The sequence below is a fragment of the Sorex fumeus genome, unplaced genomic scaffold (genome assembly GCF_029834395.1).
Source record: "Sorex fumeus unplaced genomic scaffold, SorFum_2.1 ptg000008l, whole genome shotgun sequence".
NCBI classification, from domain to species: Eukaryota; Metazoa; Chordata; class Mammalia; order Eulipotyphla; family Soricidae; genus Sorex; species Sorex fumeus.
The window spans coordinates 14,409,492-14,432,887 of record NW_026606065.1 but is presented as its reverse complement, the minus strand read 5'-3'; the positions used below and the strand labels follow the sequence as shown (position 1 = coordinate 14,432,887).

The 23,396-nt window shown below is 37.1% G+C and overlaps 1 protein-coding gene across 1 annotated transcript in view; it reads left to right on the top strand.

The window, feature by feature from the left end:
- COL19A1 (collagen type XIX alpha 1 chain) overlaps positions 1-23,396 on the top strand; it is a 381,848-nt gene that overhangs the window by 333,858 nt on the left and 24,594 nt on the right. Inside the window, exons 40-48 of the mRNA XM_056109815.1 lie at positions 695-739; positions 1,154-1,180; positions 4,833-4,886; positions 9,935-9,979; positions 13,986-14,030; positions 14,122-14,184; positions 18,791-18,826; positions 18,946-18,990; positions 21,968-22,138. Of these exons, the coding sequence (XP_055965790.1) occupies positions 695-739; positions 1,154-1,180; positions 4,833-4,886; positions 9,935-9,979; positions 13,986-14,030; positions 14,122-14,184; positions 18,791-18,826; positions 18,946-18,990; positions 21,968-22,138 (531 nt within the window). The remainder of the gene's footprint in view (positions 1-694; positions 740-1,153; positions 1,181-4,832; positions 4,887-9,934; positions 9,980-13,985; positions 14,031-14,121; positions 14,185-18,790; positions 18,827-18,945; positions 18,991-21,967; positions 22,139-23,396) is intronic.

Below are 23,396 nucleotides of genomic sequence, written 5' to 3'. Positions count from 1 at the left end.
AAAGAGATTACTCTGGATTACTAGGAGATCCGCTTAAGGGTGGGATCCCATCCAGGGTGTGTCGCTTTCTTCTTTCCTCAGCTAGTAATCCGCTTAAATAGTAAATCTACTTCTAATATTTCTAGCAATGTCATTCTGTATGAGCACAGTAAGAGAGATATCAATTTAAAGTTTGGTTCTTCCTGAGGACCTCTTAATTATATATATATATATATATATATATACACATATATATATTTTACATATATATATATATTCCAGACCATAGTCCTCGAGCCAGGTTAGTCTTCCTAACCCCATCAGGGTCCTAGTCTCATCGTTACTTTTGGATCATGACAGCATTTTTCTATGATCATGCTCTCAACTTATAGTTGAGTATTGTGGCACTTTGGCCTGGCCCATTTCAATGCCAGGGTAGCACACAGCTTGCCATGGGTCCATTCAGTCCCTCCTCGGGACTCTGCTTTTAGGGTCCCGAAAATTAAGGGCACCTGAGTCATGAGAGCAGATGCCCAAGAGTAAATATTATTTGAGTCAATCAACTCCCTAGTTAAAAAGCATAATATTAACTGTCTTCCTGTGTCCATACAGAAAAGACATTGCTTTAAGGTAAACTAAGTTCCCGGCGGCAAGGCTGAAAAGACAAACCCAATGTTATCCTATACTCTACACTTCTCTCTCTTTTCTTTTAAAGGGAGGTGTGAATGTTCCCAGTTATCCAGGACCACCCGGCCCCCCTGTAAGTTATTAATGTTTGTTACTATGCGTAGTTTAGCAGAACAGTCCCTAAAAAAAAGTCTCGGAGCAATATATATTACAATTATAACCTAAATATTTTGTAGAAGAAAATAAGTAAAACCAATTTTAATGCAATTGAGAAAATGTACAGAGCCAAAATAAATAAAAATCACATTTTGCATAGTGGAATAACTTTTTTAATTATAAAGTTAAGAACTAAATATGTATGCAAGCAGTCAGTTTCATAGAAATTCTTATCAACTGATGTTCCTTCACATCATTCTTTACATTCAAACTAGCAAGAAAAAAAAAGAAACATTTTATTGTGTATATTAAAGCAAACTGCACAAAACTGCTTTATCTTTTATCATTTTACTCATTATTTTTAAAATGACTTTGCATGTTTTCCTTACAGGGTCCAAAAGGTGATCCTGGTCCAGTGGTATGTATGCTCCCACAGTTCATGCTCTTTAGAAAATAGGTCATTATTAAAGCTTGAAAGAACATCCGGCCAAGATAGTGCTCTTAAATTCATCTTCGATGTGCATCATTTAGCATATTGGAGGCAGCAGACAGGCCACCAAAGACATGCCAGCAATGCATTCCTCATTTTTAAGATGTAGCCACGCTGATGTCGTCAAATGCCCTTGACATTTGTCTCTTTCTGCACTGGGAAGGCTCATGTAACTCAGAACAAATGGAAACCTCCTCTGATAGCACTCTTTGGATGATTGAGTTTGCATTAAGTTACAGTGTAGAAGAGAAATACTGGAAAAGAAATTTCTTATTTGTATGGTTAGTCTGTCTGCCAGACCTAAATAAAGGGGTTGTTAGTTTGCCTTGAGCATCAGAAGAGCTCTAGGAGATAAGATGTGCTGTCATGAATCTGTTCATTAGTAGGGAGGGGGCCATGTTGGCACCATAGTCAGAATGGGAAGAGATCATGTCATCCAGCCACCCCAAGGATGAAAATTGTTCTCGGGCATCTCAACCATGGAGCTTCACTGTACACGTTATGTCAAGTTCAGTTAGATTCTCTTTACTCCTTGACAAGTTTTTCTTTCATTATCTCTTCAGGTATATGTTTTATCCTTCATATTTCACTCATCTATTGTTTTAAACTTTATGTATAAACTTGAAACGTAGATATCACAGAAACTAAAATAAAATTACAAAGCACTTTTCACTGCCCTCAGGAAAATTTAAGGCTCTTTAATTATCATACAGTTTGGTGAAATAAATACATAAATTTTAACAAGCAAAAGGAAAATCTAAATAGAATAACCCTGTGTCAAAATGTTTTCAAACAAGCATTTATTTACAATCTTATTTTCTGTGTGTGGCTTCATATACTAAAAATATTGAAAAGAATATTCTTGCTAAAGAAGTGAATTTATTTTTCTCTAAAGTTTTATTTCAACTGATCAGTACCATATTTTGAACCCCAAATATGTCATTTGAAACATTTCCTTTGTGTTAGTACCCATGCTACCCTTTCTTTATTGGCAGTATTTTTTAGTCTACTGATTTATAAACCATATACTTCATCCAATTTTAACATTTTTTTATTGAGAAAGCTCTCCTTTTTTTCTCTCATATAAAACAGTCCCTCTAAACCATTTAGAAACAGCTAATCTTTTCACTGAATATTCTGCAATTATTTCAGCTTCTTAAATTAATAAACAACTCTAAATCAAAGTGATAACTTTTAAGTAAAGAATAAATTATAATTCACTTGGTTTGGGCAGTAAATTGTCACATAAAATAATTTTTATAGAATTATAGGAAAATAACTTTTAAATTTCTTAGTTACAACAAGAAATAAATAATAAAAATAATTTACTTGTAGAGAAGTAAATTAGTTGGAGGAGTATACAAAGAAAAATATGAAATCATGAAATTAAGTAATCCATAAACATTCAGGATTGTCAAGATGGCTTTGAAATTATTCTTTTGGGCCTTGTGTCATTACCACCACAAATCTCTTTATCTTTCTCAGTTGTGCAGTATGAAGAATAATATCTTATACTACAGAAATAAACCAGAAGTGATAGGATTTTAGGTCTTGTAGTTGAAAGAGAAAAAGTCATTTTGATGTAGGTATGGGGAGCTTTACTGTTCTAGTATTCTTCAGATATCGTAACACAAGATTTACATCATTGTTGGGGCTGGAGCGATAGCACAGTGGGTAGGGCATTTGCCTTGGGTGTGGCTGACACTGGTTTGATTCCCAGCATCCCATATGGTACCTGAACACCTCCAGGAGGAATTCCTGAATGCAGAGCCAGGAGTAACCCCTGTACAACACCAGGTGTGACCCGAAAAGCAGAAAAAAAAAAAGATTTACATCATTGTTAATAATATGCTCAGTAAGCCTGTATAGGCAAAAAAAAATTCGCCATTGGATTTGGTTTCTTCTGAGGTGGTGCATTTGTTCCTTTTGATATTCAGTTTATGAGTGACTTTTAATTAAACATTTAATTTTACCTAATTACAAATATTAATTAGTTGAACACTTTCCTCTGCCCTAAGTATTACTAACAATATAAACGAAAAGGATTGAAGTGTATATTTCCTTTATCAGTAACCCAGGACCTCTTTTACAAACCACTACGCAGAATAGAATCCAAACATTTTTTTTCTGGTTGAAAGAATATGCATTAATGCGAGGGATTGTAAGGGATTAGAGAAATAGCTCAGTAGGTAAACGGTTTGCATTGCACACAACTGGTCTAGATTTGATACGTGGTACTACATATAGTCTTCTGAGCACCACCAGGAGTGATCTCTGAGCACAGAGCTGGGAGTAAGCACTGAGTACTGCCAAGTGTGACTCAGCCCCTCCCTCCAAAAAGAGAAAAGATTTCTGAGTCACAAAATGTATCAGATCATCAGATCTTATTCCAATCATTAAATATTCAGTAATAAAGACTCTAGAAAAAATAATAATGAATGAATTCAGTATTATTTTTGAAGCATGTAGAATTATTCATGCAAAAATTCACTTGCAGAAACTGGTTTGAAAGCTCCTTTTTCTCTGTGTTTATGTAAAAACATTCAGTGTTCCAAGAAAATATTTGAAATTATAACATTAGTTCATTACAAGAAAGTATCAAGCAGCTATCTATTTTTTCTCCTTGACTTAAAAGCCCTGTTGTTTATTTGTTCAAAGTTAGAAACTTCCTTTACCACAACTTCTAAAAATGTAATCTTTGAGGATATATATATATATATATGTATATATATACTAAATATATAAACTAATCTTCTGGTGAAAACACTTGCCTATCTCCTGTCGGAGGTCCCTCAATTTGAGCAATAGCTTTTAGAATCATTGAAAATGCTACTTCTGAGGCCATCCATTGAAGCATTCCAGCACAAGGAATATTAGCACTGTAGCACTGTCCTCCCATCATTCATCAATTTACTCCAGCGACCATCAGTAACTTCTCCATTATGAGACTTCTCATTACTGTTTTTGGCATATCAAATACATCACAGGGAACTTGCCAGGCTCTGCTGAGCGGGCGGGATACCCTCAGTAGATTTTCGGGCTCACCGAGAGGGATGGAGGAATTGAACCAGGGTTGCCCTTGTGCAAGGCAAACACTCTACCCTCTGTGCTATCGCTCAGAGAATATTAAGGAGTAATTAATTTTGCTTTGGATTTCCATCTTAATCTAAAATAATAGTGCATAGTATTGTTTTCTGGCAATCTAGAAGCCTTGGCAACTCACTAATGAGCAAACTTTAATAAAGTTTAGCCTTTTCTTATAATTTTTATTGAAATTGGAATTATCACTGACTAGAGGAATTCACCTGAATGAATTCTTAATCAAAATGAAAATAATTAGAAAATATTCTCATACTTCTTTGGGGAATAACTTTATTTTCAAATTATTTCCAAACACTAAATGCAAGAATACAAAAAGTTGAAAATAAAAATGACATTTATTTCCTAAATTGCTGATGTTTGAGAAAGTAATTGGAGTGTGCGTGTTGGGGCAGGGGGAGGTTGATGTTTGCTTTTAAAACCAATGTTTTAAAAACATCTGGATCATTATTCCTGCATTTCTTATATTAATATTTAACAGGGAGAACCTGGTGCGATGGGCTTACCAGGACTAGAAGGATTTCCAGGTATCAAGGTAGGTACGGATGTTAGAAATTATTCAGTACTCAATGATTTAATATTTAAAAAAATGTTTGCTAATATATACTCTTGGACCAGGAACAGTTTAGGTTTGGAGATACATAAAGAAACGAAACATACCAAAATCTCTGCCCTCATGTATTATATTCTAAGAAGCAGTTATGTAAAATAAATGAATAAATAGCATTATAAGTGCTATGGAAAGAAAACATAGATTGGGTCAGGGAGCATCAGGAGTGCTGAAGGGCAGGCTGGTGATAGTTAATAGGTTGGTCTAAGAAGTCAAAATCTGCACAAACTTAAAGCAGTGAGTGGAATTAACCAGGATATCTCAAATTTGAAGAAAGAATGTTCCAAGAAAGACAAATGAGATCTAGTAAGAACTTGGTAATGAACTTTGAGTAACAGTACTATACTCTGTGGTTGAAATTTGCTGTGTTCCCATAACACATCACACACACACACACACACACACACACACACACACACACACAAATCATTGCACACTATGTGAAGTGACAGAGTTGGATGTTGGAGATTATTTCACTATGTATAGAAAATCATGAAGTGGTACACCTTAAATATATAATGATTTTAAAAGAAGCAAAGAAACAGCAGGTCTGAATTTCCCAACATCTGAACATTCCAAGGAGACCAGGGGAGTGAATGAGGGGAGAGAGATGGAAGGAGAAGTCAGAGAGGTAGAGCAAGGCAGAACCCAGCATGCAGTTAGTTATGTAGTGGTGCTCAGTGTGTGAGTAGTAGATGGTCAGTACCTGTCTACAAATTGCTGTGAGTTCTGTGGCAAGACAAGTAAAGGGATGAGAGTAAGCATAAAGACAAAACAAAACAAAATCTTGCTTTGCAACCTGACTTTACAAACATGTAAAGAGTCAGTAGACTCTGCTTGATTCATAATATAATAGAAAATAAGTAAATAAGCTGCTAGAATACGTAACCCAGGGACTTTTCTAAGTAAATCCTGAGGCCATAGAACAAGGATGGAAGCAGAGAAGTCATTGCTATAAAACTATTTCCATAATACAAGTGGGAAAGATGTTTGTTCAGATCAGCTGAGTATTCTGTCCAGCTTTGCAAGAAAGATGAGTGCTTAGTCTTTGGCTCATGGTGCTGAAGTCCATCCAGACCACACCTGCAACTGCTTAGGGGCACATGCAATCTCAGGAATCAAATACAAAGATACCCCCTGGTTCCTCTAGATTTATTTAAAACAAAAAGTGTTTCAAGGATTGTGTGCAGAGACCCTCCAACAAGCATTATGAGACTCAGAAAATAAAAAATAAACAAGCTAAGTAGACTGAGACCAAGTGACCAGAAAGATAAGAGAAAAAGTTATATCATGGAAACCAAGTGAAGATGTTTCTAGAAGAAGAGACAATGTTTCTAGAAGGGACTGATCTTCTATGTTAAGTACTGCAAATAGACTGAGCACAATTGTGTTGTATCTAGTGATCCAACACTGACTATTGAATTTAGCAATAAAGGTCATCAAATATGACCTTGACCAGAGAAATTTTTGTTTCCACTTAAATGGATTTAAGATAGAAGAGCAAAAAAAGAACTAAAGATAGAAAATGCAATATAAACAAATGTTTGAGTAGTTTAGCAGCAAAGGAAAGCAATCAATGAGCCAGCAACTATTAGAGAAAGTAAGGTAAGGTTTTAAAGTGAATTTTAAGACCATAGAAATACCACAGTGCTTGTTTACATTACTAGAGTAATAATCCAGTAGAAAGGGGAGAGGTAATGATGTGCTAAGAGATGAGTGGAGGATTCCTTAAAAGAGAAGTAGTAGAATCCTGCTACATAATGGAGCATTTGGTTTTGGAAAGGAGCCTAGATAATTCATATATATTAAAGATAGGAGAACCAGAATAGGGATTCAGATGTTAATATGTAGAAACATATTAACAATTCATTGGAATCTACAGTTCCTTTCTAATTGCTTAAATTTCTAAAGATGAAGAAAAAAGTTCATGATCTGGAAGCGAGGGAAAGAAAAGAGGTTGTAGGGCTATAAAGAGAGGGCGAGTCCAGGGACCAAATAGTGTCATGGATGGCTAAGGCAACCCCAGGGGCCCCTTGAGGTTCACAGTCATGAACTAAGAGAACACCAGTTAGCAAGACTACACTTCTCCAGCGACATAGACTCAGGTAAAATCCCAGAAGAGAAGAGAAGTTATAATAAATAAGTTCCAGCTTTTACAGGTGAGTATTAGAAATAATAATGGAGTAAGACATCAAAGGCATACACAAATAGTGATGATAACAAACTAACATTGGAATTTATTTTTTTTTAGATTCTTATTAGTGAAACACATAACCGTGGAATTTAAATTACATAATAAGGGAAAGAGACCATCTAGAAAGTGAGGCACAAAATGAAGACTTTATACCATTTATGCAGTAGAGGTTTTGGTAGCATCACAAGTTTTGTGGCTTTAAGTTAAACAGAGTGAACTACAACAGTGGAGATAGCAGGAATGTTAGGATGCATGAAACTGAAATTATGGAGACAATGAAGTTATTGTTACTGACAATAAAATAAAATAAAATAAAATAAAGTTAAATATAACTTTAAAATTGAAAGGCCAGATCATTAGACCTCTCAGTTCTCCTAACAAGAGATCCAAATGTTGGCTGGGACATCCTGTCAGACAAAAGATCTCTGAATATCAATTTTTATCAAATACACAAGTGTTTTCATTGCTTAAAAAGTTTGAGTATATTCATTTCAAAAGTAAAAATCCAGTAATTTAAAGAGGCGAGTGAAACTGGCAATACCTATTTATACCTCTCACCATTTATGTATCACCAAATTTTTCCTTTTCACCAGCTACGTTTTAAACATTAAAAGATGATGCTTCTAGCTTATATGTTGAATTTTCTATCCTAGATGGTTTTTGCCTTTAATTCTTATGTATAATGTTATTGTATATTTAAATAAACTTTTATGTTGGCAAATTTAAAACTATTTTTCTTTAGTGTTCAAATACCTTTTGTTTCATTCTGAGCAGAAATCAGATATTTATGTTTTTTTCTGGTTCATGTTTTTTGTTTCTATATAATCAACATATAAGTTATATAAAGTATGATATAATGAGAGGAATAAATTTTCTTAAAAAATTATCTAATTAGTAGTGCTATTTGTTGCATGATATATTTCTTTATTTACAAAAATCCCATTTAAATGTTATTCTACTCCTGAAATTTCTGTTACATTATATTAGAATGTTACTTAATCTTATTCCATTATTTCAAAAACTGTAACTTTATTACTTGTTTAAATATTGGTATTGCTACTTTATTTTCATTCACATTTTAATTTTTTCCTTTATACTATAATTTATGTATTGTCCCAAATTATCTTTAACATAATTTGATCAAGTGGCAATTTTGCAAGAATTTCATTAACTTTGTAAATTAGTTTCAGTAGGAATGACACCTTTACAACATTTTCTTGCCCTCTGAGAACAAAACATATCTCTCCATTTAATCAGGTCTTCTTTTATGACCCTGAGTGAAGTAATGAAGTTTTTTATGTAGATTTCTACTCAACAAAAATTGCCATTTTATTATCCCATATATAATCATTAGTATTTTTAGCATTATCAGCCTTATCTAAAATATCACATTGCTTTTGAAAAAGTTCAATCACTACTGTTCAGGGCAATTCAGGAATATTCTGATTGGTCCAATGAGGACTACAAAATCTCCACTGTATATTAGCATATTAATATCTTCCATGTCTAACCCTATGTCTACTAAGACAAATATAGAAAACACTTTCTAGATGTTCAATGTGCTTACTAGATATTCTATGTGTTTCCTCTTTTAAGTAATAGTAATGAACTACTTTTGAATGCATAGAACAAAAACATACTGATTAGCTGTAAGTACTATAAGACTTCTATTAAATATAAGTTGCAAGTAAAAATAAAAATAAGGGGCTTAAGCAATAATTCAAAAGAGGTTAGAGCACGTTCTTTTCATGCACAGGACCCCCAGTTCAACCCCCAGAACTGAATGACATGCCCCTCCCAGCACTGGCTGGGTATGGTTCTAAGGAATGTCATTGAGGAAGCCCCACAAAATGTGAATTGAAATGATGAATTGATTGTTTGCTTTCATTAAGATTGTTGTTTATTTTTTAACAAAAGTAAAGTGTTAATAAATTCAGTTGGATGCTGATTTAGTTGTTTCCATTTACCGTCAAATTATGTACCAGATGATATGGATAATATGGATAATACTTATACTGCAGGTGATTTAAGTGAAGTGGGAAGAACGAGGTAGTAGCCCTAGAGGGGAGTCTATTGTCTTCCTGCTTCAGCTACCGCTGTCACCAGGGAGGTTTCTAGAAGAATCAGGACTGATAAAGTCAGCCAGCGGCCCTATGACAGTCATCAACAATCTACATGGCATAGATGCTTGCATTTCACCAGTTACAATAGGCATCAAGGAGAACAGTGAAGTAATATGTTTATTTGGTAGATTGGAGGTGAGAAAAAGAGAGTTACCTACTCATAAGAACACAACCTCCAAAGCAAAGAGCTCCAAGAATTCATACCCTGAGCAGAGAAGCAGCTGACTCCAAGATGGAGAAAATGTGTCCCTTTGCCTCTGCAAAGTTAGTTTTCAGAAGTTTTTTTCCAAACTGCCCTCAAAAAAATTTGTTGTTCAGATGCCTTCAAGGAGAAGAGCAGGAAACAGCCAATGGCCTTCTTTGGTATCCTTAGCATGGCCTTCTTTCCTGAAGGAGCCTCTCCTCTCCTAAACTTAGTGATGTGGGCTTCAGCCTTCTCAGAAGGCTTCCTGCATTCCAGAGGCTTCTATGCCTTTGGGCTGGTTTGGCTTGGAGACATAGAGATGTTTCCTAATGCATTTTAACAGAGCTCTTCCCAGTGTACCTGCAACACTTAGAAATGCCAAAGAAAACTTTACCTCTTTTAAGTTATAATTTGGTCATTGATTTTATAGTTAAAGGTCATTAGTAGTGTTTTTTTTTTTTTATTTCAACAGGGAGATCAAGGCCCAGCAGGTCCCCCAGGAACAGCTGGAATATCGGTGAGTCCAGATCATCTAAAGTTAGTGTCAGGGGCTGGAGCAATAGCACAGAGGGTAGGGTGCTTGCCTTGCACGTGGCCGACACGGGTTCAATTCCCAGCATCCCATATGGTCCCCTGAGCACCGCCAGGGGTAATTCCTGAGCACAGAGCCAGGACTAACCCCTGTGCATTGCCGGGTGTGACCCAAAAAGCAAATAAACAAATAAATAAATAAATAAAGTTAGTGTCAGAAGCAAACAATTGTTTTCCAAAGAAGCCTGCAGCTGGGTAACAAGAGCAGGGGAACACTTGATTCCTAAAGATTCATTTACTGTAACTTTAATTTCAAATGTAAAGCAACATTCCTCTCTCAAACCGCATAACATCCATTTTTTAATTTTCATCTTTTTTTTCTTACCTTTGTTCTTTTTATTTTTCATTTCCTTCTAGTTCACTTTTAAGGATAAGGGGGAGAACAGAAGAGACCCCAGTTACTAATAGTGATGCATTAAGATACACACAGTATACATCAATTCATTCACAGATAATTCAAAAATATACTTTGGGGATCTTGCATTGTTTCTCTATTCTTGTTGTATTTCAAGGTTTCTTGAGCCTCAGAAAGCTAAGTTCTCATCCTCCAGCATGTACTTCAAGTTCTTTGTATTAAATTGCAATCTGTCTTGAGTTTTCCCTCGGCCCTATTTTAATAGCGGAGCTTTTATTGCCGTTAATGTTTCCTCGTAAACTAGCCCTTCAATCCTCTCAATCATTTTTGTTGCTCTCTAGTGTCAACTGTTTTAATCTCATCAAGGTCTTTTCAAATGAATAGGAAGTGCTCCAGGAAAGGTTGAAATCATTTCTGTGAGCCCTCGGGACCATTCTGATCTTCATTCATGATACTCTAATTAAAATCTTGTGGTCATGCTTTATAATAAAAGGTTATTTATCCTTTTGGTAGGTGCCCCTGCAGGGTAGGTCCAGGGAACAAAAGTCATTGAGAACCCTGTGCTTAAATCAGAAACACGTGAAAGATAAGACCTACTGCCACCACCCACTGACATCTGCTAATACCCTAATGCTTCCCAAATCCACCTACAACCACTCCATCTCTTAAAAGGCCAGAAGTTGCTATTTCATTGCTAAATATAACCCACTGCTACCTGAATCCCATCCATATTCCTAGAAAATATCCAATATAGAGGATAACAACCCCCTGTTCTATATCACATTAAATATGACAATGATATAAAAATGCAACTACATTCTTTAGTAAGCGTTTAGACTAGGAGGGATACCTCAAGTGAATGAGCACATGTTTTGCATGTGTGAAGACTTGAATTTAATCCCTGCTGCTGCAAGGGGTGCCCTGAGATCATATGGTCCAAGGAAAACTGCAAAAAGAGTCTTGGAATCTAGAGGCCAGTGAAGCTAAGCTGAGCATTCCCAGGACTGGCCTTGGGTCCTCTAAATTCTGCTGGAAGTCTCTAGAAAAAAATAGCAGCCCTAGGACCAGAGAGAGAGAGTACAGGGTTAAGGATGGAGCCTTGCACATAGTCAACTCTAGTTTGATCCCCTGCTCTGCATTTGGACCCAGATCACTGCCAAGAGTGTTCCCTGAGCACATAAATAGAAGTAAGTTCTATGTACCACCAGATGTGGCCCAAAAACCTTTTCATGCACCCTAAATAGAAGTCCTGCTGGGAGCCACTATTTTAAAAATATAACTATTTCTTATAATTGGACCTTACTATGGCTTATAATACAAAATAGTTTTAAAATTTTGGAAATAGGGGGCCAGAAAGATAGTTCAGATGGTAGGGTACTTGCCTTAAATGCAGACAGCCTATGTTTGATACCCGGTACCCCATATGGTCCCCCACTCCTGCCAGGAGTGATTTCTGGGCATCATCAGATGTCATCCAAAAAATAAAAGTAAAGACTTTGGAAATAGTTTTGAGGACACACAACTGTACCATTGGTATAGCGAAAATCAAGTGTATCTATTTAGTATCACTTAATTACATACCTCAAAATTAGTTAATATGTAGGGGTCTTAATGTAACTAACACCTATTTCTTAAAATAATGCTGTCTATGGTTTCATTGTACAGTTATTGCATTTCATCACCAATAAAAAGCCCAAGACCCTCCAGCCCTGTCCTCTAATTACCTCTTCATATATTCCTATTTCCTATTCCCACTGTTTGTTAGTCTGAGTTTATAATCCAAGGAAAATGGTTTGCCATAATTTAACACTGTATACTTTGTTCTTTATCTTTCTGTATACTACAGATAGTGAGATAATCCAGTATTTGTCTTTCTTCCCATGTCTTATTTGTATAACGTGATACTTCCCAATGATAATTCACGTTCTAGAAAACAGCAGTGTTTCATCTTTTCTTACATCTGCATAGTATCCCTTTGTGTATAAACCATAACTTCTTTATCCATTCATCTGTCATTGGACATGAGGATCATTTCCATACCTGGCTATTACACTTAGCATCGCAGTGAACATAGGTATGCATTTATCTTTTCAAATTAATTTGTTTTCATTTGGTAGGTAGATGCTGAGAAGTGGAATCTTTGGGTTCATATGGAAGCTCTATTCTTTGTTTTTTATGAGTCTCCATATGTTTTCCATAGAGGCTAAACCAGACATCATTTCTACCAACACTGACTGTGAGAATTCCTTTTTCATCATGTCTTTGCCAAATCTGGTTGTTTCCATTCTTTTTTATATACTTCTTATACATATACTTCAATACTTCAGTAAATAAAAGTTTTGGCACTGATTGTAGCAATCCTAGTTGGTCACATCATGGTTACTCTACTGAACAGCAAGGGACCCAATTGTTCTCTCCCTGGAATAGACCAGGCTTCCTCTTCCAAATGTATTTCAGGACCATGCAGGAATTCCTCCAAAGTTTCTTCTCTTCTTTCCCAGTATGTATATGCCAATATGCAGGAGGAAGTATCTGTAAGTGCTGTGGAGTGGTCAGCATCCTTTATCCCGGGTTTTCTGAGTTCTACCTGACCTTTGAGGTTACTTCTGCCTACTAGCTAATGTCCCTGCAACACTTATATCAAATCTTGAATATCTCTCCACTTTGTATCTCTGATGTCTCACAATAAGACCGTTTTAGTCATTGCCTTTCTTAGCTCTAACACATCTCTTTGATTCGGGCCCATAGGAAATTCAGGAATTCTTCTTGTGCACAGCTGAGAGGCTAGCTGTGCTTTCTCAGCCCCCACTGTTTACTCAACTGTGCTTGTAAGGTGATCTGAATAGAATTCTGAATAGGAAAAAATGTCACTGTTTTCTTCCCTAGCAACCTACTGGGGTTTCTGTGATATCACTTACATGCCATGTTATTTTTCTTTCCCAACCGTAATATCCAAGGGATAGGAGGCAGCTCCTTCTCAATAGAACCTCTTCAGGTGTGGTCCAAATGCTGACACATGCTTCTCCACTTCCTGTCTCTACCACACCTGTAGAATAACATTGGTTTGTCCTTTCTGCCTTGCCATAGGGAGCTTAAATCTATCGGGTTACTCCCATCATAGTGTTCCCATTCCTCTGTGTTTATTTGTAACTTCTTTCTTTGTGCTCTGTTAACTTGTAAGTATTGCTTTTCTCTTCTCCTTAAGTCCTTTGCATAGTTAATTCAGAGCAATGTCCTTTGTGAATAGCACAGGAAGATAGTTAAAGCTATGCTTTTGGTAACTACTAAACAAGCACACATGAGATCTTGAGTAGTAACCATTCCCATTAATTCAATATTATCAAAATCATTATCCTCTGCATGCATTCTTTCCATCAGACTCATGTGTGCACTCAGAAAGCTGCATCTCAGCCTGTTCCTCACAGACTGGAGTGCCAAACATGGATCTCTCAGACCCTCTCCTTTAGGAACAGGGTTTCAGTGTGGAGAGCTACAGTGCTGTGGCACAGTGAACTCATTGATGGGAGGGAAAGGTACCATTTGGCTGCTAACGCTGTTCTCTGATTTGACTCCCCAGGGGAAGCCAGGAGCCCCAGGACCACCAGGACCTCCAGGGGAACCAGTGAGTTGTTTACTTAACCGTGGCCCTGTACTTTGCATACACTTTTTAAGTTCTCTTGACAATTCATTTTTGCCTGTGGTCATATCTGCAGGGCGAGAGAGGACCTGTTGGAGACATAGGCTTCCCTGGGCCAGAAGGACCCTCTGGAAAACCAGTAAGTACTTTTCACTGTTTAAATTTATCCAGTTTGAGAAATTTTCTAAGCATTGCTGCTTCACTTATCTCCTTAGAAAATCAGAGATTTGAATAAGTGGTTTCCAAGGAAGTAAGAGCAGGTTTCACAAATGGGTTTTTTGAAGTGTGGGTCTCACTGAGAGTCCTCTCACTGTGAGGTTCCTTTATGTCTCAAACAATAGTAAGGGGGCTGAGATTTCGTTTTAAGTGTCAGAAAATTAGAATCATTATTTCCCAAACCTAAGAACCTCAGGGGAATTAAAAAATAAAATGGCCTGTCATGTCCTAAAATAAAAAGAAACCAAAGACTCACAGATAATAGCACCTGTATGTTAAGCTAAATACTACATTCTATTTTCTCAGATTCCCTCTTTTATCTATTGGCTTTCTTCTTACTCTTTTATGTCCCTTGTGGCCTAAAGGAGCTCCCAACTACTGATATCTATAATATTGCTGACATTACAGGAATCATTCCTATTAATTCAGTTCAATTCAATACAGTTCAATTCAGTTCAGTTCAGTTCAGTTCAGTTCAGTTCAACATATTTTCACCTGATTCCATGCTGTTTGCTAACAATGTGAGGTAATATAACCATGAAATGACATACCCCACGCCTCGGTTTGCTGTTTGTTTATAGAAGAACCCTGCTCCCTTAACTTGTTTATTGCTTTGGATCCATAAGAAAAGCAGGTTCTATTAGAAAAGGGGGAAATTGAAGGTATACAAACCACATAGAACTCAAGAGGCTGCCTCAGTATTCCTGAACTCTTCAGGAATACTGAGGAGTTGTACTTGTACTTTCTGGTTATCATATCCAGTGAGAGTGCAACATAAAAATGAGAAACATTGATAATTTACAGTCAGGAAGATCTTAGTTTGAATTATGACTCAAAGGAATTGCAAATCACTTAAGGAATTTGACATGGTCTGCATTTGCAGCTGCTTGACAAAAAAGGGTGCATGATAGTTTTAATCCCTTGTTCCCCCTTCATCTCCTTTTACGTATCCCCATTCACATATTCTGTAAGCCATCGATTAAAATACTTCCATTGGGTTCCTGGGAGTTAGGCAAAAATCATTATGTTCGTTCAACAGATTTTTCTCGAGCATCTGCGGTATGGTATGTGCTCTTTTGATTGCCAGCAACTTGTAGGGTTTTCATTCTACTACCGGGACTCAAATGACAAGCAAATTCATACTCACACAAAATTTCAGGTAGAAGATGATCTAAGCATAGTAAAGTGTTAGAATATCATTTCATTAGATTTGCAAAGGATCATGTTAGAAAAAACATACATGAAATAAGAAATCGTGCCTTGGGGAGATTGTGGGCAAGAGATATTGTTTCAAGGAAAAAAATGGCTGGTAGAGGGCTATGTCTGGGGAGCTGACAGATCTCTAAAAGATAAAATTAAGTAAAAAATGAATGAAGCTGAAGAAGAATGGGATTGATATCAAGTGAGGTGAAGGTTGTGGTCAGCTTATAAAGAACTGCTAAGCTGTGATTAGAGTTTGTATTTAATTTCAAGTATGATGGACAAACCACTTGAATGTTTCAAACAGAGAAGGAAAATGATTAGACAGCATCTTAAGTGTCACTCTGATTAGTGTCTAAAGATAAGACAGTAGGAAGCTGGGTGGATAGAGAACAGTGGCAAATTATTGCCATAATTCTCTTGAGAAATAGTAGTGGTAGGAAGAGTTACATCATAAAGTGTAGGGTAATTCAGGATGTACATTGAAAGGAAATGCAGCTGATGAATTGCTGACAGACAACATGTGGCATGTGAAGAAGACAAATCCAACCTATAATTTAGAGTCTGAACACAAGGTGAGAGTGGTGCATTGGTGAAGCGTAAAAGACTGGAGATAATGAGTTTGAGAAGGAAAACCAAGTAATTTCGTTTGGGGCATACTCGTGTTGAATAACCAGTAAATATTTAAGAGGAAGTGCCAAACAAGCTGTGGATGCAAGTGGAATTATGTGCACTGGCAAAGTCAGGACTGGTGAGACCTATTGAGCCTGGATGAAATAGAATCCCTGTGGATAGGGAAGGGAAACAAGAACTGTAAATATTATGAAGAAGACCTAGCAAAAAGACATTAGAGCTAAAGAGAAATGAAGAAAAAGAGAAAATTTTAGATTTCCTGGATGTCAAAGGAACTAAGTATATGTGTGTATGTGTGTATAATATAGATATAAATGTATATCTTATTGGGATTAATAAATGTATATCTTATTGGGATTAATAGCCTACTTAGATACATACAACTTGAGAGCTAATAATTCTCTACTGGGTTTCTGTTTTAGAAATGTGGAGGCCATGGATGAAAAAAAGATTATAGCTGTTAGTGATTTGATAAGAATGGTTCAGTTGCTAGGGAAATTTGATGGTACAAAAAAAGATGATAATGAGTTGGGGAGAAAACTAGGATTGCAATCATAAGAGATGTGGATCTTAATAAGGTATAGGGTAGAATCATTAAGAGAAAGGAGGGTAAGTCAGCGCACAAGTGCATAGAGGTTGCGAGGGTGGGGGAGACAGTCTGGTGCAAAGATAGTGAAGCAATTCTCTATTGTCTCAGTAGCACTGTGGCACTGTCCTCCTGTTGTTAATCTATTTGCTCGAGTGGGCACCAGTAATGTCTCCATTGTGAGACTTGTTGTTACTGTTTTTTGGATATCAAATACACCACAGGGAGTTTGCCAGGCTCTGCCATGCAGATGGGATACTCTTGGTAGCTTGCCAGGCTCTCCGAGAGGGACGGAGGAATCGAACTCAGGCCAGCCGCATGCAAGGCAAATGCCCCACCTGCTGTGCTGTTGCTCCAGCCCATTGTCTCAGTAAATGAAGAATTGAATTATTAGATAATGTGTTCATTATCTGAACACAGGAATAAGATAGTGATATAAGTAGTCTGAAGAGAAAGGAAATTATGGAAAAGAGTACTGTTGGGGAATAGGAAAGGGAGCCTGATCAGGGACTAAAGAAGAATGTCCAGTTAATGCAGAGGGACTGGTTGTGTTCCACAGTTTAATATTTAGATTGAAGCAAGTGTGCAAGAATACTCATTTGTTTGGTTTTTCCAACACCCAGTTAGCTATTTCAACACAGACATATGATAGATAGAAAGTTGATTATACCTTAGGAATGAGTTTTACAGTAAAGGAAATGAGACATTCAGGAGGGAAATACATATAGATTGTTATAAAAATCTCTAAAAGCAGAACTGTCCTATGGAAAGCAAGTTAGTAATGCCTCAGAGAGAAAAGAGAACACATATTGATTGTCTAGATGAATTTCAAGAGACCAAAATATAGGATGAGGATTATAGGGCGATTTCCTTTATTCTATTTCTACCAGAACATGGATTGTATTTTTACAGTAGATTTATCTTCTTTTATTCAAGTGACATGAATGTTCTCTCACAGTCTCCCCTTAATCAGCTTTATCTTTGTTTTTTGTGTGTCTGGATATAATAAATTCTTTGAACCATACATTTCAGGTAATATTCTTAGTTAAAGTACTCTAGATAATTCCCAGGATGTTTCACAGAGGTTTGGAGACTTTGCTTGGGTTATCGACTGTGACAGATTTTAGTGTAATTTATAGCAGGGAAAACATGCAGTTGTCTGCAGTTCTATCCTCTCAGCATCCGTCCCAGAGCAATATAAGTCTCCTAGGCTTTGCAGGGAGTGTGTCCATGCAATTGCCTGCTAGCTAAGAAATCATTTCCCTCACCTTGAGCTCCCTCTTCAAATCAAATCTCAAAAACACATCTAAACACATCTGCTGTTGGACTCCTAGGTATTTGATTTGACCCCAAGTGCTTTTCCTTCTTACATCTCTCAGCCAATAGTTCTCCCAGAGTTATAAATCTCTGGGCCGGACTGGGCTTTATTACCAACTCCAGAACTGCCTTGTAAAGTTTAAGAAACTTCCAGTTTTCTAATAAAAAGCTACTGTTTAATACTCTCAAAAACTATGATTACAGATTTTTTTCTCCTATCCTTTTGTATTTTCAACTGCAAAAATAACAATTGTTCTCTAGCTGACAGTTTATTTCATAGTAGGATCATGTTCCGGCCATGTTATGAAATTTCCCCAGCAGCAACTGAGACCATTTGCTGAGAATGAGTCTCTATGCTGGAAAACGTTTTAGAAGGTAACAATAAATGCCACGCACCCACCACCAAGCTCCTGGGGGCACTTTATTATTGCTCAGAAAGTACCTAATGGAATAAGTAAAGGAAATAACCCTTTGACTATTTACAAAGACATAGGCATTTTTTTCTCTTATTTTGATAAATTCTTAGTTTTAGGACCATTATTTTTTCTCAATATATATGTGAAGAAGCCAATTTTATGAAAGTTAAGTAAATCACCTGAAGTAAATGAAATTTTTGATAGTCAGAATTTGAAGTGAGGGCTCTCTAATTCTAGTTTAGTTTTTGTTAACCCCCTCTGCCTCACCAAAAGCTCAGTAGAAATGTGATTAAATTCTTAAAACTTTACCTTTTGTTGTGTTTAATGATGTCTGTTAATGCAGAATTAGAAAATGTAATCATTTTTTGTCTTTCTAGGGAATAAATGGAAAAGATGGATTACCAGGTGCTCAGGTATAGAAAATATCATTTAAAAATACTCTTTTGCAAAACTGCTTCCAGAAGACCCGATTAAACCGAGTAATGAATGAACCTGAGGAGCAAACATTTCATTATTTTCATCTGTTTTTCAGGGTATCCTGGGTAAGCCTGGAGACAGAGGCCCCAAAGGAGAACGTGTATGTATAGTTCTATTGTGATCCTAGTTTCAGTCCATCTGTTACAGCTATGTCATCATTTAATCACCCAGTTATGTGTGGAAAGCACTACAAATCTCAGTATGAAAAGGTTAGGTTGTGTGTGAGGTGTATGTGTTGCAAGAGTGTCACAAGGTGCAAAATATAAAAGTTAAAGGACCTGGTAACAAGTCATGTAACAGGTGACCCTACATATTTGTCCTTTTGTAGACACATTGCTGCTGTAACCATCATCCGTGTTTTTCTTCAGCTTTGGTGGGCTTCTCCACCCCAGCGCTGTTGATATTTGGGGAGATAGTTCTCTGATGTAGGTGCCAGTCCTGCATGACAGACTGATTAGCAGTATCCCTGGAAGATATCCTCTAGGTGCTGGAGCACCGGTCTTTCCCCAACTGTAACAATGAAAGCAGTGTCCAGACATCTTCAAATGCTTCCCAGGGAACAACTGCTTGCTAATACCTGACTCAGTGGAATATTAAGTTGAGTAAAAGGGATCATGTAAGCAGCTAGAGAAAAGAAAAGGAGAATGAATACAAAACAAAGTTAAAGTTACTAATAATTCTGGTTTTATATGTATGCTTTTATTTGATTTGTTTAGTTATGGGCACCCTTTTACTGTAACTCCCATAATTTTTCTTAATGAATCTTAAAATGTTCTTGGAGAAGTCATTTTATTATGACAGATTGCTCAAGCCTGTGAAACTTGAGTTTTAGTGAAATTCTAGTAAGTCAAACTCAGGGCAATTCTAGTAAGGCCTATTAGTATATGAAGGTATATATGGTATACAATGGTATATAAGGTGTACATGGTATATACAAGGATGTTTACATATTGGCAATATATAGTTTGCTAGTTTTCATTTGTTACTGTACTCAAATTCATGATAGGCAAAGCAAATATGAGAATAGGAATAATGATAAATTAGAATAAAGAAAAATAATAAATTAAAATAAAAAATCTATTTTACTTGATAACAAAGAAAACCATTCATTGATATTTTGAACATATTTCTTTCACTCCTTAGGCTTAATATACACATATATATTGCATATACATTAAGTATATATAACTCTATATATGGGCTGGAGCGATAGCACAGTGGGTAGGGCGTTTACCTTGCACATGGCCGACCCAGGTTCAATTCCTCCGCCTCTTTCAAAGAGCTTGGTAAGCTATCGAGAGTATCTCACCTGCTTGGAAGAGCCTGGCAAGCTACCTGTGACGTATTCGATATGCCAAAGACAGTAACAAGTCTCACAGTTTTTTGTACGATGTTACTGATGCCCGCTCAAGCAAATCAATGAACAACGGGAGGATAGTGCTACAATGCTACAACTCTCTCTCTCTCTCTCTCTCTCTCTCTCTATATATATATATATATATATATATATATATATACATATATATAAAGCCATAGGAATCCTCCCAAGTGTATGAGCCAGGAGTAACCTCTGTGCATTGCCAGATGTGACTCAAAAAGAAAAAAAAAATGTGAAAAAAAACCCAACATATATATAAAATGTTGTTTTCTTTTTCTTTTTGAATCACACCCGGAAATGCACAGAGGTTACTCCTGGCTCATACACTCAGGAATTACTCCTGGCAGTGCTTGGGGAACCATATGGGAAGCTGGGAATTGAACCCAGGTCGGCTGCATGTAAGGCAAACGCCCTACCCACTGTGCTATCACTCCAGCCCCCTCAATATATATATTTTTAAATGGTTTTATGCTGTTTTGTAAACTAATATTTTACTTATTAACATTATTATAATCCATCTATATCAGTAAACATAGTTAATGCATTTGCCTTTTTCTGAGAAGCCATAGGAATCCTCCCAAGTCGTGCCCAGGAAGCCTGGGTCCCAATGGCATTTCTCAACCAACTGCGTCAGCAATTCAGTGCAAGGCCTGAGGTGCTGCTTGGGCCCTGCAGTGCCATGGATGACTTAAGACACCCGAGAAGTGCTCTGCAGCCTGAATGGCCACACTCAGCAATGATGGGGGACTCCATTGCTGTACCTGTCTATGTTCAAGGGACCATGGGGTGCTGGGGATTGAACCCATGTCAGATGCTGCCTTAGAATGTGTGCTAACTGCTGCACTGTCTGCAGGCTCTTTAATAAAAATGAAATATTCCACAGTGTAGATAAATCTTTTTCACTTACATAATATTCATTCTGATATTTAAGCACTTCCCATTTTCACAAGAAACGTCACATACTTGTACTTAAATTACAAAAAGTTTAAGTTTTAGTGTGTTAATGTGTGCTAATTTTTTTACATGATCAGAGTATTAGTCAAAACATGCTAGCATTTTGTGTGTGTGAGTGAGTGTGTGTGTGTTTGTGTGTGTGTGTGTGTGTGTGTGTGTGTGTGCCTGAGAGAGAGAGAAAGAGAGAGAGCCACATCCCTGGTCTTGACTTTTGTTTTTGTTGTTTTATATTTATCTCAGATGTTTCTCTGAATGAGTTAGGTCCACGTACTTGTATGCAATGATATAATACAAACAGTAGCTCTTTGTAATTATTTGTTTGTCTTCATTATTTTTTAAGTCAACAGAAATAGAACTATTTTCATAGTAGTCACAAATAAGAGAATAATTAATGAAGTCTAGGACCTCCTCTGTGTGTCATTTCATTGTATTTCATGTAAACATTCTACACTACAAACCAAATACACCAACTTTTGTAACTAACTTTTTTTATTGCACACTTTCAGTATTCTAGACATGGTTCTAAGCATTTTCTTTGCATTCATTCATTTTTTTCTAGGCATCACCCCACTTTGTGGATATTAATCGCCTTATTGGGAGGAGAAGAAGTTAAAGCACCAAATTTCAATCACTTATTCAAGGCCTCACAGTTCATAAGTGTGACAGTCTAAGCTCAGAACCTTTGCACTTCATCATGTTTGATTCTAGAAGAGAACATTTTTTAATCGTTAATTTTTCTTAACAGGGTGATCAGGGAATTCCAGGAGACAGAGGCTCACAAGGTGAAAGGGGAAAACCAGGCCTCCCAGGAATAAAGGGGGCCATAGGCCCTATGGGGCCACCAGGAAACAAAGGCTCAGTGGGATCCCCCGGACACCAAGGTCCTCCAGGCCACCCAGGAGTCCCTGGCATGCCGGTGAGTAGTAGCCCCTCTGACAAATAGACATGTGTCGCTTTTGTAGTGAAGGTATCATAATGTTTTCTAGATAAACAAAATGAACTAAAACTGGTGTCTGTGATATAAGCAATAGTTGTCATTTACTTTAAACTCCTTTGACCCTCCAACCAGATCCTCTGCCAAGCACTTAGCACTACGTACTGCTTTGGATCTTCCTAACTTATTCATGATGATAGATTCCCTTTCTATTCAACTTTTACAAATACAGAAACAGACTAACTTGATTGATGTCTGAGATACTCGGGATGCCTGACTGACTCCAAAGTCTTGTTCTTAAGTCTTATGCTTAAATACTAGCAGTAATGTTTCTTTATACTACTTGGAAAACACTTCTGTAAGACTTCATCCAGTTAGCTATCATAAAAACAAATCTGGCCAGACTAGTACTTTAAAGTGGGCCATTTGGATAAGGAAAACCTTGTCTTTAATAAAATCTTCATGGTAAATGTTTATTCCCCAGATAAATTTAATATGAAAATATCCATGTTAGGAAGAAAGGAAGGAGAGTCCTACAGTGAGTCTAGAGTCTTAAGAACATACTTTCTTGAGAAAATCAGATAATACCTGACAGGACCAAATTGCACCTTCCTAGCCAGCAGAGTGAGCTTTCAGTGCTATAGCAATAATTGGTAGACATTACATTAAGTTTATCCCATACAGTTAAAAACAAAATATTAATATATGGCATTTTAATGGACTGGAGTGATAGCACAGCCGGTAGGGTGTTTGCTTGCATGCAGCCAACCCGACCGACCCGGGGTTCAATTCCTCCGCCCATCTTGGAGTACCCGGCAAGCTACCAAGAGTATCTCACCCACACAGCAAAGCCTGGCAAGCTACCCGTGACATATTCGATATGCCAAACACAGTAACAAGTCTCACAATGTTACTGGGCCCACTCGAGCAAATCAATGAACAACAAGAGGACAATGACAGTGACAGTGGAGCTGGAGCGATAGCACAGTGGGTAGGGCGTTTGCCTTGCATGAGGCCTACCTGGCCAACCCGAGTTTGATTCCTCCGCCGCTCTCGGAGAGCCTGGCAAGCTACCGAGAGTATCTCGCCCACAAAGCCTAGCAAGCTACCCGTGATGTATTCGATATACCAAACACGGTAACAACAAAGTCTCACGATGAAGACGTTACTGGGCCCGCTCGAGAAAATCGATGAACAATGGGAGGACAGTGCTACAGTGTTTATCAAAACAAAAGGTATT